At 39.5% G+C, this 19,412-nt stretch overlaps 1 protein-coding gene across 3 annotated transcripts in view; it reads left to right on the top strand.

Annotated features, from left to right (window-relative positions):
• The window catches only part of TMEM131 (transmembrane protein 131), a 186,679-nt gene that overhangs the window by 115,068 nt on the left and 52,199 nt on the right, over positions 1-19,412 (top strand). For all 3 annotated transcript variants that reach the window (XM_061431586.1, XM_061431587.1, XM_061431584.1), the window contains 6 exons: positions 4,314-4,430; positions 7,018-7,140; positions 11,891-11,971; positions 14,434-14,584; positions 14,676-14,732; positions 15,635-15,696. In XM_061431586.1, coding sequence (XP_061287570.1) covers positions 4,314-4,430; positions 7,018-7,140; positions 11,891-11,971; positions 14,434-14,584; positions 14,676-14,732; positions 15,635-15,696 — 591 coding nt within the window. The remainder of the gene's footprint in view (positions 1-4,313; positions 4,431-7,017; positions 7,141-11,890; positions 11,972-14,433; positions 14,585-14,675; positions 14,733-15,634; positions 15,697-19,412) is intronic.

The following is a 19,412-nucleotide window of genomic DNA, read 5'->3' as shown; positions in this document are numbered from 1 at the left end:
GTCTTGTTTCTGATCTTAAAGAAAAACTCAAATTTTCGTCACTGAGTGTGATGTTAGCTTTGGGTGTTTGTATGTGGTCTTGATTATATCAGAGTATGCTTCTTCTGTACTCAGTTGAAGGTTTTTATCATGAGATATATTTTTTGTCAAGTACTTTTTTGTTGTGTAGCGGGATTTACTTTGCTGATAATTTTTGAGAATTTCTATGTCTATATTCATCAGGGATATTGTTTATAGTTTTCTTGTAGTGTCCTTGTCTGGCTTTGGTATCAAGGTAATGCTGGCCTCATAAAATGAGTTTGGAAATGTTCCCTTCTCTTAATTTTTGAAGAATTTGAGAAAGACTGGCATCAATTCTTCTTTAAGTATTTGATAGAATTCACCAGAGAAGCCATCTGGTCCTGGAGTTTTCTGTTTGGGGAGGTTTTTGATTACTTATTTGATTTCCTTACTTATTATTGGTCTACTGAGATTTTCTATTTCTTCCTGATTCAGTCTTGGTAGGTTGTGTGTTTCTAGGAATTAATCCACCAGGCTGCTCTCCTCTCTTCCCCGCAACCCAGGAGAGGTCACTGTCTCATGCAGTATTGCCTCAGCATGGGTTGGGGAGTTGGCCCTGGGAAAATTCCTCTTACTGTCTCCACTGCAACCAGGTTCTTTTTTTTTTTTTTTTTTTTTTGCTTCCAGTGGCATGCTGGAATACCTCCTTGGGAAAGGTAGACTCTGCGAGCTGTCTCTTGTCCAGTGGTATCTTCCCAGGTCAGCACTCTGCAGGTTCTTTCCCAGCTGCAACTAGACAGGATGGGGTCGGTTCATTGGTTCCGCAGCCTGTGCAGAAGTCTGTTTGCCTGTTTCCAGGTACACAGGTGGGCAGGATGGCTCCCAGGTCTTCAGGTGTATGGCAACAGATCCCACAAGTCCCACAGAGGCACTTCTGCTGTGGATGGATATCTAATATGTTAAAGGGAACAAAAGGGAGGACTGTCTTACACCACCAGATTTAAATAGGAGGGTCAGGGAAGACTTCATTCAGAAGGTGACAACTGAAGACTGAAGGAGATGTATACAGGGAAGTGGAATATATGGAGGACATTTCATACAGAGGGCTCAGTCAGTGAGGTCTCTGATATGAAAGCATGACTAGTGTGCAGGGGACCATGTGGCTAGACCAGAGTGAGCAAGGGTGAGGGGGGGAGTAAAGGGGTTGTGGGAGGGGACAGACTGTGAAGGGCCTTATACGGTGTAATAAGGATTTGGGCTCTGATCCTGAATGACATGGGAAGCTATCACAGGTTTTGAGCAGCGAAATGAATGATAGCGTTATGTTTTATAAAGGATCACTGTTTATCAGAAATAGAGTCAAGAAGGGCAAGGGGAGAATAAAGGACACTAGTTATCTTGGCTGTTGCAGAATATCAGGGTTATTATTAGTTTTAGATTATTATTATTATAAACTAATATCAGAATATCAAGATTGCTCTAAGCAGAGAAGAAATGAAGAAAGCTGTCAGATTTGCGATGTATTTTGAAGACAGCAGCAGAATTTTCTGAGGTGGGATTGAGAGGAAGTGAAGCATCAAGAGTGACTCCAGAGATTTTGTCTTGAGCAGCTGGGAGGACGGAGTTGCCATCAACTGAGATGGGAAAGGCTGAGAGTAGAGCAGGTTTCAAGAATGTAGCCAGTGGTTCAGTTTTGGACGGATTAGATTTGGCGTATCTCCTGGACGTCCAGGTGGAGGTGCAAAGTAAGCAATTGATATTTAAGTTTGGTGTGTGAGGGAAAGGACTAGGCTTAAAACAGAAGTGTAGGCAACACTGTAAATCAACTATACTTCAATTAAAAAATTAATTAAAAAAAAAAGTAGCTTTATAGTGGTCCCCTCTCCCCCTGCAGCCACTGCTCTCAAAGGAAAAGGAGAAGCATTCACTGGAGGGAGGACTATTCAGAGGCTTTCATTTGTTGGTTTGTTTTCACATTCTGGTTTGAGTTTTTCCAATTAAAATCAAGAAATCTAGGGGAAAAAAAAGACAAAGTGTAGGAGTCACTGGTAAAGATGGGAAGCCCAGACCTAGGTGAGATCACCAAGGGAGCAGGTGGTCAGAGACTGATGTGGTACAAAGATGAATAACTTCACTGCAAATAATTTAAAACTGAAGTTAGCATGCGATGTGCTGCCTTCATTGCCTTTTCCTACTGTTTTCTTTTTTCTTTAGTCATACTAAATTTATTTTAAAGTTTGCCACAAAGGGAACAAAAAGATAAATTGCAGCAAATCTGATGAATTTTTACAAGAAGATTACATTCCTGAACCTGAGTTTATTGTTCTGTTTCCTCACCGATTTGTTACATCCTTAAGTGTCTTTTGGAAGTAGATTTTCCTTGTTATTTAGAAAATGAAAAAAAAAAGGAAATAATTGTTCTGTGTATTTCTTCAGGCATCTTTTTTTTTCTTTAGTTGAAGGGTAATTGGTTTACAATATTGTGTTGGTTTCTGCCATATATCATCCTAAATCAGCCATAGATAAGCATGTGTCCCCTCTCTCGAACCTCCCTCCACCTTCCACCCCATCCTACCCCTCTGGGTTGTCTCAGAGCAGCAGGTGTGAGTGCCCTGCGTCATACAGGAGATCCCCACTGGCTGGCTGTTTCCCATGCGGTAGTGTATATGTCTCAAATTGTCCCTCCCTCTCCTTCCTCCGTTGTGTCCAGTTTTCAAGTCTTTAAGTAATAAAGAGTTGATTGGATATTGGGAACTATCAGAGAACCTGTACTCTTGTATCCAGGCTCCTTTTCCCCCTAGGATATAAATGACATCGTGAAGTAAAAGCTTCATCTTCCTTTTTACTCTTGGTCATTCTATCTGGGGTTTTATCAGTTTTGCAGACCTTTTTGAAGCATCAGCTTTTGGTTTTCCTGATTTTTCCATTTTCTATTCCATTATTTTCAGCTCTTGTCTGTTTTAGTCTTCTTTTGCTTATTTTGGGTTTAATTTATTCTTTTTCTAGTTTTTCAAGGTGGAAACATCAATTATTGATTTGAGACATTTCTTTTCAAGATAAACATGTAATGCTATAATTTTCCTTCCGAGTATTTCCTTTAGCTCAGCTCACAAATTTTGATATGCTGTGTTTTCATTTCCAGTTGACTGAATGTTTTAAAATTTCCTTTGTGACTACTACTTTAACTGGTGGGTTACTTAGAAATGTATTGTTTCATTTTGAACTGCTTAGGGGTTTACCATATATCTTCCTGTTACTGATTTTTGGCAAGTGTGACCTCCATCAGACTCCAAAGCTTCTATGTACCGTGTTGTGTAGCCCACACTCAACGTTTAGCAATGCATAAAAATTTTAGCTGAATTCATTTTATTGTCTTGAATGCTAACCTCATCTTCTTCCCATTATCTGCCATACTTAATGTTACCATCTCTTCTTGAAGGTGTTTGTCTTTCATTAAATTGGGGGCTGGTTGATACACAAGAAAGGTTACCATTTTTCAAATGATTTTTGTTTTTTATAATACAGGAAAGATGCTCTTCCAGCTTTCTATATCCAAAGCTGTAGACAGAAGTCTCAGTGCCATAGATTTTAGGCTATAATTTGGGGACCATTTAGAGTACTAGCCACAGAGGCAGAATGAGAGAAGTTAAGGACTTTGCATATTAAAATGCATTCTAAGGCTTCATTGCAGGCAGAACTGCATTCATAGTCTCAGAGACTTCGTGAAGCAGCCCTGTTGTTCTGCTGTAATAAAATTTTTATTTGCAAACCACAGTGACATTCTCAGTTTGCTCAAGGTCAGAGGAGGGGTCTCCTCTCCTCTTCTTTCTTTTATAATGTAAGTTGCTGGCACTTTTTGTGCCTTGTGTGAATGGGTGACAGAGGTTGAGGCTGGGCTTGTTTACTTATTAGAATAGTACAAGTGGCTGCTTAGGAGTAGAGTAGAGCATCTATATAAAAAGCTCGGCTTCAGCTCATCTCCTCCTTGATCGTCTGATGTTGAAGGAGCCTGTAATTAGGCACTTCATTCCAGCCTGGTGATTACTGAATGAACAGAATCCAAGGGAACCATCTGCTGTACAGGGTTTTAGAATTGTGATTGACAAAGATATGTGAAAGCCGATGTGAAGACATCTTTTTTTTTCCATTGCAAAATAGTTTGGCTAATTTAAAATGTAAACCTTTGGGAGGAAAAAGCTAGTTTGTGGAAATGATTCTAAGACGTTTTAGAGAACTTTAGCTGTCTACTTATAGTCACTATGATCTGATACTTTTTTTTTTCACTAATTTAACTTACTACTTTTCTTTTTCAGAAAATTCTTCCAGGAGGAAATACATCATTTGATGTAGTTTTTCTTGCAAGAGTAGTGGGAAATGTAGAAAATACTTTATTTATTAATACATCTAATCATGGGGTATTCACTTACCAGGTAAGAATCAGAATAAAATCTTTATTATTTATAAAATACAGTTTTCATCTTCATCCTATCACATGTTGGGAACTCTTCAAAAACTCATGATCAGGGAAAATGTAAGAGTTTAGAGTTAGAGCATTTTTATACTTTACAACTGCATTTGTGAATATCCCTATTCAAATCAGACTGAACAAATGATCTTTAAAAGCTACAGCTAAAGTGTTAATATAAGATTGGTTGGCAGAAGAACAGTTAAAAATATTTTCACAGTGCCTCTAGATTTTTTTTAATTTTTACTTTTTGCACACTTATGAAGTGATAACAGTTTCAGGATTAAAAGATGTGTGCCTGTTTTTCTTTGGTAATTATATTGTTTAAATTTTTCATCTTCCCTGGTGGCTCAAGTGGTAAAGAAACTGCCTGCAGTACAGGAGACCCAGGTTCAATCCCTGGGTCAGGAAGATCCCCTGGAGAAAGGAGTGGCAACCCACTCCAGTATTCTTGGCTGGGAAATCCCATGGGCAGAGGAGCCTGTCAGGCTACAGTCCATGGAGTCTCAAAGAGTCGGAGACGACTGAGCAGCTAACACTTTGTATGTACAATCATGGTTTGGATTATTAAAGAAAGCTAGTGTTTTTGAATCGGAATTTTTTATATAGCAAGATTGCAAAGAAATAATTTATTTGGCACAGTTCTACGCACTTTACGTGCACTTCTGCCTGCGTTACAGATACTGTCCTTCTCATTTTTTTAGATGAGGAAGGTGAAGTTTAAAAAGGGTAAACAATTTTGCTTATGCTAATGGTAAGTTGTTGAGCAGGGATTCAAATCCATGTCTTTATAGCTACAAAGACCATCCTATTAATCACTGAGCTGTACTGCCCATGGAACTCAAATCCTTACTTAGCTAGTATCTTACTTTACAGTTTTTATGCTTGTTTTTGAATATTTCTTCTCAGTTACCCAGAATGCTTCATGTATTTTGTAAATTATTTGTGTATTTTGGAAATCACTGTCAGAGTAAGCATTCGTATTAGTCAGACATCATATCTTATGCTTATTTATGGTGAGTAAGTCTTTAATAGTCATTTGATAGGCATTGAGTAAACTTTGGAAGCCAGTATGGATGAGTGACTCTGACGTGCTATACAGAGCACTTGTCATATACTTGTTGAGTAAATCAAAAGACCTCCATGAAACTGGAAAGACCTGTGCCCTCCAGAGGCACCCCCAGCTGACCATGGGTGACCTGAGGTTGTGGTCGGGTTGTTCTCAAGGTGCGCCTCGCTGCCATCCATCTTCACCTCCCCACACCTAGTCTTTCACCACATCTTGCTGTTAAATGTCTCTCTCCTCTCCAGCACCACTACTGTCTCCCAGGCCGGCCGGCCCTACCTTTCCCTGGGTGACACAGAGCCTCCTGACTGTCTTTCCTCTCCTCCACAGCCCCTGCCCCAGTCCATTGTTCATGCTGTAGCCGTGATGATCTTCTCTGAACATAAACCACATCCAGTCAGCCCCTCATGTAAATCTTTATGCTTTGACACTGCTCTTAGAGCAAAATGCACGCTTCTGAGCAAAGCCAGCAAGGCTCTAAGGATCTGACTCCCATATTAGCTGTCCCATCTCCTCCCATTTGACCATGATTCTCAGCTTTTTCTTTGTCTTCCAACAAGCCAGGCCTTTTCCTGCCTCCAGCCCTTTGCCTATATACTTCCCCTTGCCGAAGGGTCACCGTTGCTTCTTCTCGTCGTTCAGGTGACATCAGTTCACATCACCTCCCCTGGCCACCCTCTCTGAAAGAATTTTCCCATCCTTACTCCAACTATCTGCTCTATATAACATTATCCATTTTTTAAAAACCTTTTTATTGTTATCTGTCCCTCATACTAGAATTTAAGTTCCATAAGGACAGGCACATTATGCATCTTGTTCACTGTTGAATTATTCACAACTGTACATGCCTGTGCCCAGCACATCATAGGCACTTAATAAATGTTTGTCATTTGAGTGACTGGCTCACCCTGTTGGTCAGCCCACATTCCCATGTAGGAATGACCTGGGACTGGGCTTGGTCGTTAAGAGATTGTCTGGGCCCTAGAGCCATCTTCAGGTGATTGAAACAGGGAAATCAGGATTCTCTGTTTTTCTTTTGTCTTTCCCATGACTTCATGAAGGACTGCTAGCATTTTAATTTCTAATATATTATAGAAATCATTCCAAATGTATATGTATGTTATTTAATGTATATAAATATGAATATATATATTCTTAAGTGAAAGTGAAGTCGCTCAGTCGTGTCCAACTCTTCGCGACCCCATGGACTGCAGCCTACCAGGCTCCTCCATCCATGGGATTTTCCAGGCAAGAGTACTGGAGTGGGGTGCCATTGCCTTCTCCATATTCTTAAGATATATGTGCATCTCAGATCAACTGATAGTCAAGTACAGAAACTACATGTGTGTTCCTTTTTAAAAGAATTAAGATTTTTCCATAAGTAAACTCACCAGTTTTCCCTAAATCAATCAGTTGTAACTATAAAAATGTTATCTAAAACTATAAAAGCTACTCAGATTGCTTTTTTTTTTCTACTTGGAAACAGGTATTTGGTGTTGGAGTTCCAAATCCATACCGATTGAGGCCATTCCTTGGGGCCAGAGTCCCTGTGAATAGCAGTTTCTCACCCATAATAAACATACACAATCCTCACAGCGAGCCTTTACAGGTGAGTTTATGACAGTGATTTTTTTAACGTGTTTCACTTCAGTGGAAATTAATGCTTAGTGTGAAATCTCAGTCTTTTACAGTTTTTAGATTACCTAAAACAGGTTTTTAAAATATATGCCAGTATGTAGTACTGAAGCAAGGTATTCTTTTAATGCTGCTTGTAGTCTGAACCTGAGGTTATATCAGTGTGGTTATTGAATTTTTGGAACCATTTTTAAAATGACTGGTTTCTCTGGTGTTAGTTTTAAGTGGCTCTGCATTTAATTTAAGAAGAGTTTTCATCTATATGAGGCCCCTACTTTTCTTTCTTGAGCTCCTTCTGGCCCAGTTTAAAATTTTAAACCCACTATTTGTATTTATTTCTAGTAATACTAAATATTGGGTGATGGCAGCCTGGAAATTAAAATCCAAGGAAAGGATAATATAGAACCATTGATTAAAAGCCATCTTATTTTTTTACTTTGAAAAATCCAACTCCTGATCTTACGCAGTCTTTTAGTAATCATATTTCCACCTTTGAAATCCCTCCTCACCCAGCCCTTGTCTCTAACACGGTGGGAGTGGCTGGTGTCGCTTCTGCAGGTATTTCCTCAGATCCCCACCCCGGCTCCCCAGTGACTTCCAGCCATGGACACTTGTTGCATTGTAGCTTCTAGCTGTGTTGTCTGTGTGGAAGGATATGTGGATACTTTCCAGAATAATGTTTACTCCCAGGGCCCATGGAGTTCTTCAGGACCAACACTGAAGAACTGAGCAGTAGCTTGAAAATAGCAGGTGAAGGATAAACACTGTGTGTTGCATGAGCCGCTGAGCTTTGACGACGAAAGTGGGTTTTGTCATCCTAGCACTCCCTGGTAGAAAGGCTCATAAACGGTGAAGAGGAAAACAAGGAAGAATACAATGAGATATTCAGATCTGGGTTTGTGAAATGCCTGGGAGTTGTATGCTGAGGTAGCAAGCAAGGGTTCCCTGCAAACTCAGCTGCCATTGGGTGAGGATAGCCATTGATAAAAACACTGCCTCCAAATTCTGGTTATATGTAGCTGAGGATCTCCGTCGTGAAAGAGGAAAGTGCCTTGTCTCCTGCTTGAGACAGAGTTCCTCTCCATCATCAGTCTTCCTTTATATCCTTTTGCATGCTTTGGGGAATGGTGTACTTTCGCTGTTTCAGCTAACTTTTACCACAAAACTATACAGAAACCTCGTAAATTCTTGCTGCTTTCTTTTCTTGACTATTTTTTAGTCCAAGAAATCAGAACTGTCCTCTCATTCTCTCAGGCCCTGCTGTGTGAGCTGCCATGTGCAGCTGCAGCAGCAGTGTCACAGAGCCCCAGGGATGCACCGCCTCCGTGGTCGCCCCACCGCGGACTGAGGGTCTTGCTTTCTGCTGGGAAAGATGGAGGTTACAGACTCAGCAGATGTTGGCCAGCCTAGTTAAAATACTTAAGTAGCCTTACAGTCTGTGTCTTTGCTCCTCAGCCTTTTGAGTCCTCAGACTACCGTCGAGAACAACTATCTCTGAATTCAATCTTGAGTTTTTTTCTTTGGCTTGTCTAGTCCTTTTCCAGTCACGTAACACTTCAGTTCAGTATTATCACAGTATGCTTTTCATCAACGCACAGGAGAGCAAATGGAAAGCCAGGGTTGCTCTCTCAGAACCAGTAGATTGGGATCTCCCTGGCAGTTCAGTGGTTGAGACTCAGCTTCCAATGCAGGGGCACTGGTTCGATCCCTGGTCTGGGAACTAAGATCCCACATGCCACAGGGTCCTGTCAAAAAAAAAAAAAAAAAGAACCAATAGATTATCTCTGGAAGGCAGTTTTTTTGGTTGTTTTTGAGAGAGAAAATCCAAGTCCCTTCCTGATGGACACTGTTTACTTGAGGTATAACTGCCATATAACACTGTGTTAATTTCAGGTGTACAGCGTAGTGATTCTGTGTATATCACAGAACGATCACCACAGTAAGTCTCGTTAGCAACATCACCACACATAATTACAAAACTTTTTTTTCTTATGATAAGAAATTTTAAGATCTGCTCTTTTAGTAACTTTGAAATGTGCAGTTACAGTGTTGGTATTAACTGTGGTCACTGTCCTGTCTGTCACATGCCCGGAACTTAATTGCTTTTTAAACTGGAAGGTTGTGTGGAAGACACTCTAAACCTGATAGTCCTGTGCGTCATGAACTTGTCCTCAAATTTAAGAAAGTATTGTAAAGCAAGAAATTACACCTCATTTGTTCTTTATACAACACTAACACACAAGTATGTTCTCACTGAAAACTATTAACAGTTCAAATGTGTAAGGCGGAAGTCCCCTTGAACTTGCTGCCTTCCAGTCCAGTACGGTCCCGCAGAACTTTCTGGTGCGATGGGAGCGTTCTGTATCTGCTCTGTCCAATACAGGAACCGCCAGCCACTGGGGCTGCTGAGCATGTGAACTTGTGGCTAGGGTGGCCGAGGGCCTGAACCTTCAGTTTTATTTTATATCAAGTGATTTAAATGACTGTTGTTATCACAGCTCCTGGCCAGAACCCTTCCTCACTGATAACCTTCGTGTAACCTCGGTGTGTCTCCTCAGGCCTTTCTCTGTATGCTTGTGTACACGTACGGGGGCACTCTGAAATTAACGTTCCTCCTGGTATTTTGTTTTTAACATAAATTATCATTTGTATATATCATTGGCATCCTTTTCCCCCTAAACTTTATTAAACTAGAAACAACTAGCAGGGGACTGAAAATCAGGAGTCTGTTGTTCTAGTTTCAATGTTATCTTCCCTTTGATTTTATAATTTAGCCTTTATCTGTCCGCATTTCCATATTCCCTTCCCTCTTGTCAGGATTCAACCTTTTAATCTTGTTTTCAAACTTTGTTAGGCTTGTTTCCTTAATACCTTGGAAGATTTCTAAATGAAATAACACACGGTGTTTTCTGGTTTTACAGAAAAAGTCCTATAAGTCACCCCATCAGTTAAGGCGCTATTAGCACAGTCAGTACTGAAGGGGAACAGTAATACATTGGAAGGCAAGTATTAAGACACAGACAAGACCGTAGCTCCTTAGTCTTGGATATATCGTTACAGTAACAACCACACCCACCAGAAACAAAAGCCTTTAAGCATATACTAAAGTGTTACTGTCTGCCCTGCTTTGTCCTTTTTTATGTACTCCTGGTTTGTGATAGACAAGGAAAGGTTTTCCACCCATTCTCATTCTTCACCCCAGATTTGCATTTAATTAAATATATTCTTTATTTTTAAGAGGTAGGATAACCTTCCTTTAAACAAAAGGCTCCTTTTCTTTATATGAGCAAAGAGGCATACGACCCTTCTGTTCCTTGCTGTTTACCCAAGAGAAAGAAAAGCAGATGTCCACACAGAAATGTGGTGTGCATAACAGCTTTATCTGTAATGACCAAAAAACTGGAAACAACCCAGATGTTCATCAGCAAGTGAATGGATCTAGAATTGTGGCATATCCATAAAATCAAAAAAGAAATGAACTGTTAGTAAAAAAACAACGTAATAGATCTCAAGATAATTACACTGAATAAAAGCAACCAGACATGAGTATACACTGTGTGCTCCCATTTATATAAAATGCTAGAAAACACAGACTAATTTTGAGTGGCCAACAGCAGCTCAGCGGTGCCTGGGGATGGGAAAGGGCCGAGAGTGGCAGGTGGATTGCAGAGGGTGTGAGGAAACTTTGGGAGGTAAACGGTTTACTTAATATCATAATTGTGATGGTAGCTTCATTCCATCTTCATGTACATGTCAGAATCTATCTCGTTGTACACTTTCAAAATGTAGAGTTTTATTGTACATGAATCATACCTCAGTACAGCTGTTTTTTAAAAATGTGTAGTTATGGCTGATTTGCATTGTTGTATAGCAGAAACCAGTGCAACACTGTAAAAAGAAAAATTTAAAGAAATTATTAGCTAAAAAAAAAATGGGTGTAGGTACAGGCCACAGAGATATTAATAGTACCTGTGATTTTGCTTGCACAACACATCAGATATTTTAATCCTGCATTGATACTGTTGCCTATCAATATGATATGCACTTCACTGTGTCACAATTAGGATTTCCCAGGTGGCTCGGTGGTAAACAATCTGCCTGCCAATGCAGGAGACACAGGTTCAATCCCTGGGTCGGGAGTATACCCTGGAGTAGGAAATGACAACCCACTCCAGTATTCTTGCCTGGAAAATCCCATGGACAGAGGAGCCTGGCAGGTAGGCTGCAGTCCATGTGGTCACAAAGAGACACGACTGAACGACTGAGCACGCGTCACAGTTACAGTGGTTAATAGATCTGCTACTGGGTCTTGTTGTTGATGTGTGAATAAAGAAGAACTTGTATTACTATAAGAAATACAAAATGTGTGTTTCTAAAATTTGATTCTTTCCAGAAGCTGTTTCCTTGGGAAAATACAAAAATATATGTCCTCCAGATGGATTTTCTAAAATCCAGTCTCTGAAACAGCTACACTATTTTTGAGTTTGATATTTTGAAGTTACCTGTTTAATTAAATATTGCACCAGTGCTTATACATACGGGCACTGCCTCTAGTGCTGTGACGCCATACTTATCCTGCCAATACTTATCCTTTGTATCTGTAAGCATTTTTTAAATTTTTTCTGATAGACGCAATTAAGCCATCAAACATTTCTACATAACAGCAAATCACTTGCATCGAGAATATGATTTTTACTTAACCATCATGTACTCTTCTGTCTCAGGTTGTAGAAATGTACTCTAGTGGAGGAGACCTTCACCTTGAACTTCCCACAGGGCAGCAGGGAGGCACCAGGAAGCTGTGGGTGAGTGCAGACGTGTTCTCGCGTGAGAGCGCTTGAAACCAGTTATTTCCTTACATGCACCAGAAAACACATAACTGCTTATCACCCAAAGAAATACGGGTGATGTCTCCATAATTACTGTCTTAGCATTAAATGTGTATCAAATATATTTGAAAACTGGAGAGACTGAGAGTAGTAGAGTGGTATTAACCATTTTTGGAAAGAGCAGTGAACAAATTGGTGGAACCTTTAACCCCCTGTGTGGAAAGGAAGAGATTTTAACTATTCTTCTACAGAATAACATTGGTAAAGTTGTTTCTGAATCTAATCGTTTATAATATGCTTTACACTAAAATTGAAGGGAAAAAAAAAAAAGAAAAAACCATGGAAGGGATTCATGGTATTTTTAAAGGTACATAATTGAACATTCAAACTTATTGTTGATGGCGGAGATGGCGTTTGCAGAGGGAACATAGGCTCTTGTGATGACTTAGAGACTAAGTTCTTAGGTGATCTCTCAGTACATCCACATTTAATGCTGTTGAAGATGTATCAGTAGTTTGTGTAAGTGGTGAGAGAACCACTTTCTCTTGGAGAATATTAGCAAATATTAACCAGATTAATGAATAGGTAGCCATTACCTAATTTGCAAAGGTTCCTGCCATAGGAGGATTGTTTTTATTCTTTAATGTTGTCTACTCAGCTTTAATCAGAAAAGGGAAAGGCATAGAATATGTAGCGCTTGTCGCTAAAATCACTGCTTATCCATAATTGAAGACACGTAGACTTCACCACATGAATAAGTTCTGAAGATCAAAGTTTCTTTGTTAATTGCCCTGTTAATTTAAAAACACACCACCTCTTGATTCTGTCATCTGACCAGTCTGAACCAGGGAAGGAAGGGATGTGCAGGGGACATTTTTTAGGATGTTAACTTGAACATTTAGAAACCAAATTGTCAGTGACTAAGTTAACTCCTAAGATATAGAAACACTCTAGCTAGTAGAAAGGTATGTAATGGACAGCCTTTTTATATCCTTTCACAAAAGTGTTTTGCCTTGAAATTATGATTTTGTTTGAAAAGACTTTGGGAGAAATTGTGTATAAAGCAATGCTTTATATAATTGATTATAAGGTATTAAATTCGTGTTATAATTCTAAATAGAAGAACTAAGAATTTACTGTGATGGGCTTCCCAGGTGGCGCTAGTGGTAAAGAACCCGCCTGCTAATGCAGGGGACATCAGAAACGCAGGTTGAATCCCTGGGGGAAAATCCCCTGGAGGAGGGCATGGCAAGTCACTCCAGTATTTTTGCCTGGAGAATCCCATGGACAGAGGAGCCTGGCGGGTACAGTTCATAGAGTCACAAAGAGTTGGACACGACTGAAGCAACTTGGCACACACGCTGAAGTGGATTCTAATAAACATTAGAGAATTCAGATTTCTAATTAAGAACTGTAATGTAGCAGACATGGAAAATTGCTTTAATATTCTTAGCAGCTACAAGAAAAAATAGTGATTCTTATTCCTACAAATCTAGGGTGGGATTGGCCTAGAGAAGGCAGCTGGCCTTGACCTCACTCCCAGCCTGTTCCAGTGAGCAAACCCCAGTCAGCTCCTGGAGATGGGGGTGTGGGCGATCCGTCTCTCATGGCCCCGAGAGGGTTCCAGTCACCTCTTTTCTACTTTGAGTCTAGAAAGTTAAGAGAATGGAGGTAAATGAAGACCAGTACATTCTGAACCACAGGGATTTCCTAAAATAGGCCAAAAGGTATGTGCAGAGAAACTCTGAAACTCTGCCCAGTGAAGCCAGTTTATTATAAAAGCAGGAAAAGATTTGTACCTCAAAAAAAAGTTTTTTTTCCAGTGCCTCTTCCTTCTATTGTATATGTTGTATTCTCTTCCCTCTAGTGTATATGTATGTTTTTACGAACCTAAAAAGTTATGCTACTTTACACGGTAAGAGCCTTACAGAACACATTTGTTGAACTGTGGATTTGCTTGGGAAGCTTGTTCTGTTAGGTTTTAAACGAAAGGAGAGCCAAGTCTGTGTTCCCTTAGTTATCATTTAAAGAGAGTCCTGTGAATGTCTGGGAAAGCAATTTCTCTTTGATGGTGATGTGTTTATTGTTTAGAGGATTTGGACTGAACTCCTCTAAACAAGCACACCAATACAGCAAAAAAATTGGACTCTACCTTTTAATGATGGCTTTGCAGCTGACAGTTTGTTTTCATATAATTTTATCTCTTTTTTGTTTTGCTCAAATTTATATACCAAACTTCATCAATTTTAAGATACACACATTTGTATCATTTAACATCCTCCAAAATTGGACTGTGCAGTATAATCAGTGAAATGAATGTGTTTGTTTAATTGGCAGTATTTTTTTCTATATAAAATAATAATGCATCTTTTAGGTGATGTCATCTTATTCAATAAACTGTAGTGGTTTTGCTACATTCTGGTCTGTTAACTTGTCAGGAAATTCCTCCTTATGAAACCAAGGGAGTGATGAGAGCCAGTTTTTCATCTAGAGAAGCAGATAATCACACAGCTTTCATAAGAATAAAGACAAATGCTTCAGACAGCACGGAGTTTATCATCCTTCCGGTTGAAGTGGAAGTCACAACAGGTGAGTGGATGACTAAAGGAGCATGGTTTGTCTTCAGCACATCTTACTCTGGCAAGATGAAATATAATTGTGTACTCTTCTTTTTTCCAAGCTCCTGGAATTTATTCCTCAACTGAAATGTTAGATTTTGGCACACTGCGAACACAAGGTAAAAAAAAGAGATAGTGTCATGAAGTCTTTTTTAAAAATCCATGTATTCATCGCTAAATGGCTCTCCTTTAACTCCTCTGTAATTAGTTCAGCTTTGAAAGTTATTTCTCAGTGTATTACATGATCTTTAGAAGTCTGCTTCTGGGAAGTCAGAGCCCTTAGGGGTTTACACCCCATTCTTCTGAGGGATGCCATTGCTTACCAGATGGGAAAGCAGTGTCATGGATAACTTAAGTCAAGTCTTCTTAATGGAAGATTGAGGCAGAAAGTAGTTTCTTAATCCAGTTTCTCACCTATTTAATTATACTAAATCTTTCAATTGTAAAATAAAGGAAATAGATTTACTTCTGAATTTTTGTTTAGATATGGATTAATTCAGTTGCATTATAATAATGTAATGTTAGAAATCAGTCCCTGAGGTCAGAGAACGAATTCAAATTCTAAAATTGAAAATAACCAAAGAGGATTTATTAAAATAAAAAAAGAAGGCATGTAATACAGGCTTCCTCCTATGGGGCCATATGTAATTGAAATTTGGTTGTTTAGGATTGAAGACCCATTCTTGAAGGTTAGATTTGGTTTTACTATAATACTTTCATATTGTACTTTATTGAATTGCTTCATTGTGCTTTGCTGGAAAACTGAAAGATTGGTGATGATGTCAATTTCACTGAAAAAGTTTGTTTTTTGATCTGATTGTTTAGTTCTTACAGTACTCACTGTCCTTAAAAGTAAGGCAGTTCCTGTCTAGGAATGTTATTGTCACATTCTTTTTATAAATGTGATTGTCATTCTACTTCACATTCTAAAATATATTTAAACTGATAGAAGAGAAAGATTCTAACTTGTTATAGAAAACATACCACTTTAAGAAATGTTTCTTTTCCTTAATTTTAACAGATCTACCAAAAGTTTTAAATCTTCATTTATTAAATTCAGGAACAAAAGATGTACCAATAACAGTAAGTTTTTGCTTACATTTTTTCCTAATTTATATATTCTTTGTTTTTAAACTTATATCAAAGTTATAAAATAAACTCCTGCTCTAAAGGATATCTGTTTTGTGGTGACCTGGTGACACTTTGGTTCAAAATAGAGTATAGGAAACCTGTTCTGCCTGTCTGATCAGATTTTAAGGATGAGAAGGGCATGTGAACAGTCTTCTCCAAGGACTCTGAACTAGCGTTCATGAGGTTCCTATTTAGGCCTGTGGATTCTGATGAATCCTAGGATCTGTGTGCTGTGTATAAAGAAAAATAGGATGTTAGACTTAAGGTATGGTTAAGTAAAAAAGAGATATAAGATTCAGATGAGTTGAAAGGAGAAATCAGGAAGCAGAGAGATGTGATAGGTAGTGGTCGAGTGCTGTTAACCTGTGACACAGGGGCCCCTTCTGACTAGCATCGGCCATAGTTACCTCCGTAGCACGCTGGAACCAGGGTCCTCTCGCCGTCTCATGCATACGCATGGAACAAGTGACTTTGATGCCTTGTGTGGAATTGGCATGCCATGCGATGATTTGAGGGAGCTAGAGTATCCAGATTTTGCGTTAGCCCATGACTTCACCTCCTGGTCATGGAGGTGAGATCCCCAAGTTACACAGAGAATAGTGGAAGAGGAAAGCAGTGTATTTTTATTATAACTTGTGCCGGTGTCAGAAAACCTATATTCAGAGAACTCTGATAAAAGTGAGATAGATCAGATGAGCTTTGAGACTTAGAAACCATTGTCCATTTCTACCCAAACCCAGAATTTACCACCAACTGATGGAGTAGAGACCGAGAAGAAGAGGGTACACAATCCCCAAGTAATGGGAGAGATGGTCACCCCAGGCAGCCACATTTTAATGCACAGTGACCTTGCTTACTGGGAGAGTTGTAGATTAAGCAGTGTCCTGTCAGACATATGACCTAGTATTTCTTGCTTGGTAGGAGAATTGGGAGTGAGTTAGGGGAATGGAGTCTGTAAAGAGCTTCCCCTAGGATACAGTGGAGCTGAAACTACCCCAGCCTGTGGTTCCTACCACTCCAGTGTTAGACCTGCTAAGTATACTGGGGTTCAGGCCCCTGCTCCTCAGGGAGGTCTTCAAGGGCCGGGACCCTTCCATAGATGACAAGAAACAGCTCCTTTGACCCTGCCACCCTGATAATGTATTTTTCTTTAAAAAACAAACAAACAAAATGCTGACTATTGTTGCTATATTAAGGGGTTAGGGATTATTTAATCTGTATTGAAGTTTTCACGAGTCTATAGAAAAATGAGCAATGTAAATGTTTATAAAAATATGAGTGTGTGTATATGTCAACATAATTAATATAAAGTTATAAACACCCTTTCTGGATAAGGACCATTCTGATATAATATACTTACTTCTTTGACGTTAAAATATTTGTTGTTTTATAAATAAAGGTAATACATAGTTGGGGAGGATTGTTTGGAGTTTTGTTTTGTTTTGTTTAATAGAATGAGTGGGAAAGTATTCTTTCCTCTTCTGTTTTTGGGGAGAATTTGTGAAGGATTGGTGTTAATTCTTCTTTAAATGTTTGGTGGAATTCACCAGTGAAGTCATCTGGACCTAAACTTTTGTTCATGGGATGTTTTAAAATTATTAATTCAATCTCTTTACTTGCTATAGGCCTATTCAGATTTTCTGTTTCTTCTGGAGCCAGTTTCAGTAGCTTCTGTCTTTCTAGGAATTTTTTCATTTCATCTAAGTTACCTAATTTGTTGGCATACCATTGTTCAGTGTTTACTTATAAAGCTCTTATTTTCTGTGAGGTAGAGAGTAATGGCCCACCTTCCATTCTTGATTTTAGAAATTGTGTCTCCTCTCTATTTAAAACAATTTTCAGTCTCTCCAAAGGTTTGTCACTTTTGTCGACCCTTTCAGAGGACCAACCTTTGGTTTTGTTAAATTCCTCTAGTATTTTTTGGTTCAACATTAAACTACCCTTTGTTTTATGAACAAAGGTAGAACTACGAGAGTAGGAATTTCTCCTTTTTCCCCTCATCCCCAACATCCTCACATTTGCAAAAATAAAAAGTTAGACTTCCTTACAGACACAGACACACATTTCAGGTTTTACCAGGGAAATGAAAAGGCCTAAGAATCACCACTCTATTATAACATTTCAGAATCTCACTTTATACTCGGAGTTGTGATTCTTTTTCTTCAGACTTTTCCAGTTTAGTGTATCAGAGTCTCCTCTGTCATGGGATGTGACTCTTTCTGCTCAGTCTATCCAGGTTGCTTTGGCTACAGCCTGCTTTTGTTCTCTGAACTTCTGGGTCCAGAATTTCTTCTGGAGCCCAGCTGGCAGCAAGGAGCTCAGTTACCACATACGTGATGCTGTGTGCACACCTCCCTTTCCGGCCCACATGCTAGAGGCCTGGCCTCTGCAGGACCTCCTGAAACTCACCATCTGGCTTCATTCTGGGAGTCCCCTTTAAAGTCAGTCGCGCACGTGCGTACAGGTCAGACTCTTGGCTGTGGGTGGAGGGCCTGCTGTTGCCCCAGTTTGAGACATCAGATAATTGTTATTATTTTGTGTGTGTTCTGCCTGCTGTCTGTCTCTTACTGGTTTCTTTGATCCTGTGGATTGTCTCACACAGTGTAGGAGCTCTCATGCTTGTTGGGCAGATTTCAGGCCTGAAGTCCTGTCTCCATATGTACAGGCTTGGGGGCTTCCCTGGTGGCTCAAATGGTAAAAGAATCTGCCTGCAATGCAGGAGATCCAGAGTCAGTATTCTTGGCCTGGAGAGTTCCATGGACAGAGGAGCCTGGCTGGCTACAGTCCATGGGGTCACAAAGAGTGGGACACAACTCAATGAATTTCATTTCACTTCAGACGTTTATTGGGGAGGTGCCTTTTCTTAGCCCACACATTCTGGTCTAACTTTTTACATACAATGAATGGACCCAAATGTCTTGAAAAATAAACATTTTCTAGAAAAATGAAATCAGCAATTCTAAGAATGTGAATGAAAAAAATTTACTATTTAATTCATTTATAGTAAACATAAGTATAAACAGGCCCACGTTCCTACTTTTCTCTTTTATTAAGGAGTTTTAGAATACATTGTAAGTGAACATTTTTGCTCTTACCATGAGTTAGGCTTTATGGTAAGTTCTTTACATGGATTATCTTATTTGATGCAACTCTCCTGTAAGATACACAGGTCCTTCTTTTCCAAATAGGGAAAATGAGTCAGACCTTTTAAAGTAACTAAATTCAGCTATATAAAATGCAAAAATTCAGTTCCCTCAGTCGTGTCCAGCTCTTTGCGACCCCATGGACTGCAGCATGCCAGGCTTCCCTGTCCATCACAAACTCCCGAAGCTTGCTCAAACTCCCCATCCTTTGAGTCGGTGATGCCATCCAACCATCTCATTCTCTGTCGTCCCCTTCTCCTCCTGCCTTCAATCTTTCCCAGCATCTGGGTGTTTTCCAGTGAATCAGTTTTTGCATCAGGCAGCCAAAGTATTGGGAGTTTTAGCTTCAGCATCAGTCCTTCCAGTGAATATTCAGGACTGATTTCCTTTAGGATTGACTAGTTGGATCTCCTTGCAGCCCAAGAGACTCTCAAGAGTCTTCTCCAGCAGCACAGTTCAAAAGCATCAATTCTTTGGCTTTCAGCTTTCTTTATAGTCCAACTCTCACATCTGTCCCATGACCAC

Source organism: Bos javanicus, chromosome 11, assembly GCF_032452875.1.
Source record: "Bos javanicus breed banteng chromosome 11, ARS-OSU_banteng_1.0, whole genome shotgun sequence".
Lineage (NCBI taxonomy): Eukaryota > Metazoa > Chordata > Mammalia > Artiodactyla > Bovidae > Bos > Bos javanicus.
Note: the sequence above shows the minus strand (reverse complement) of the source record. Positions and strands in the feature narration are given on the sequence as shown.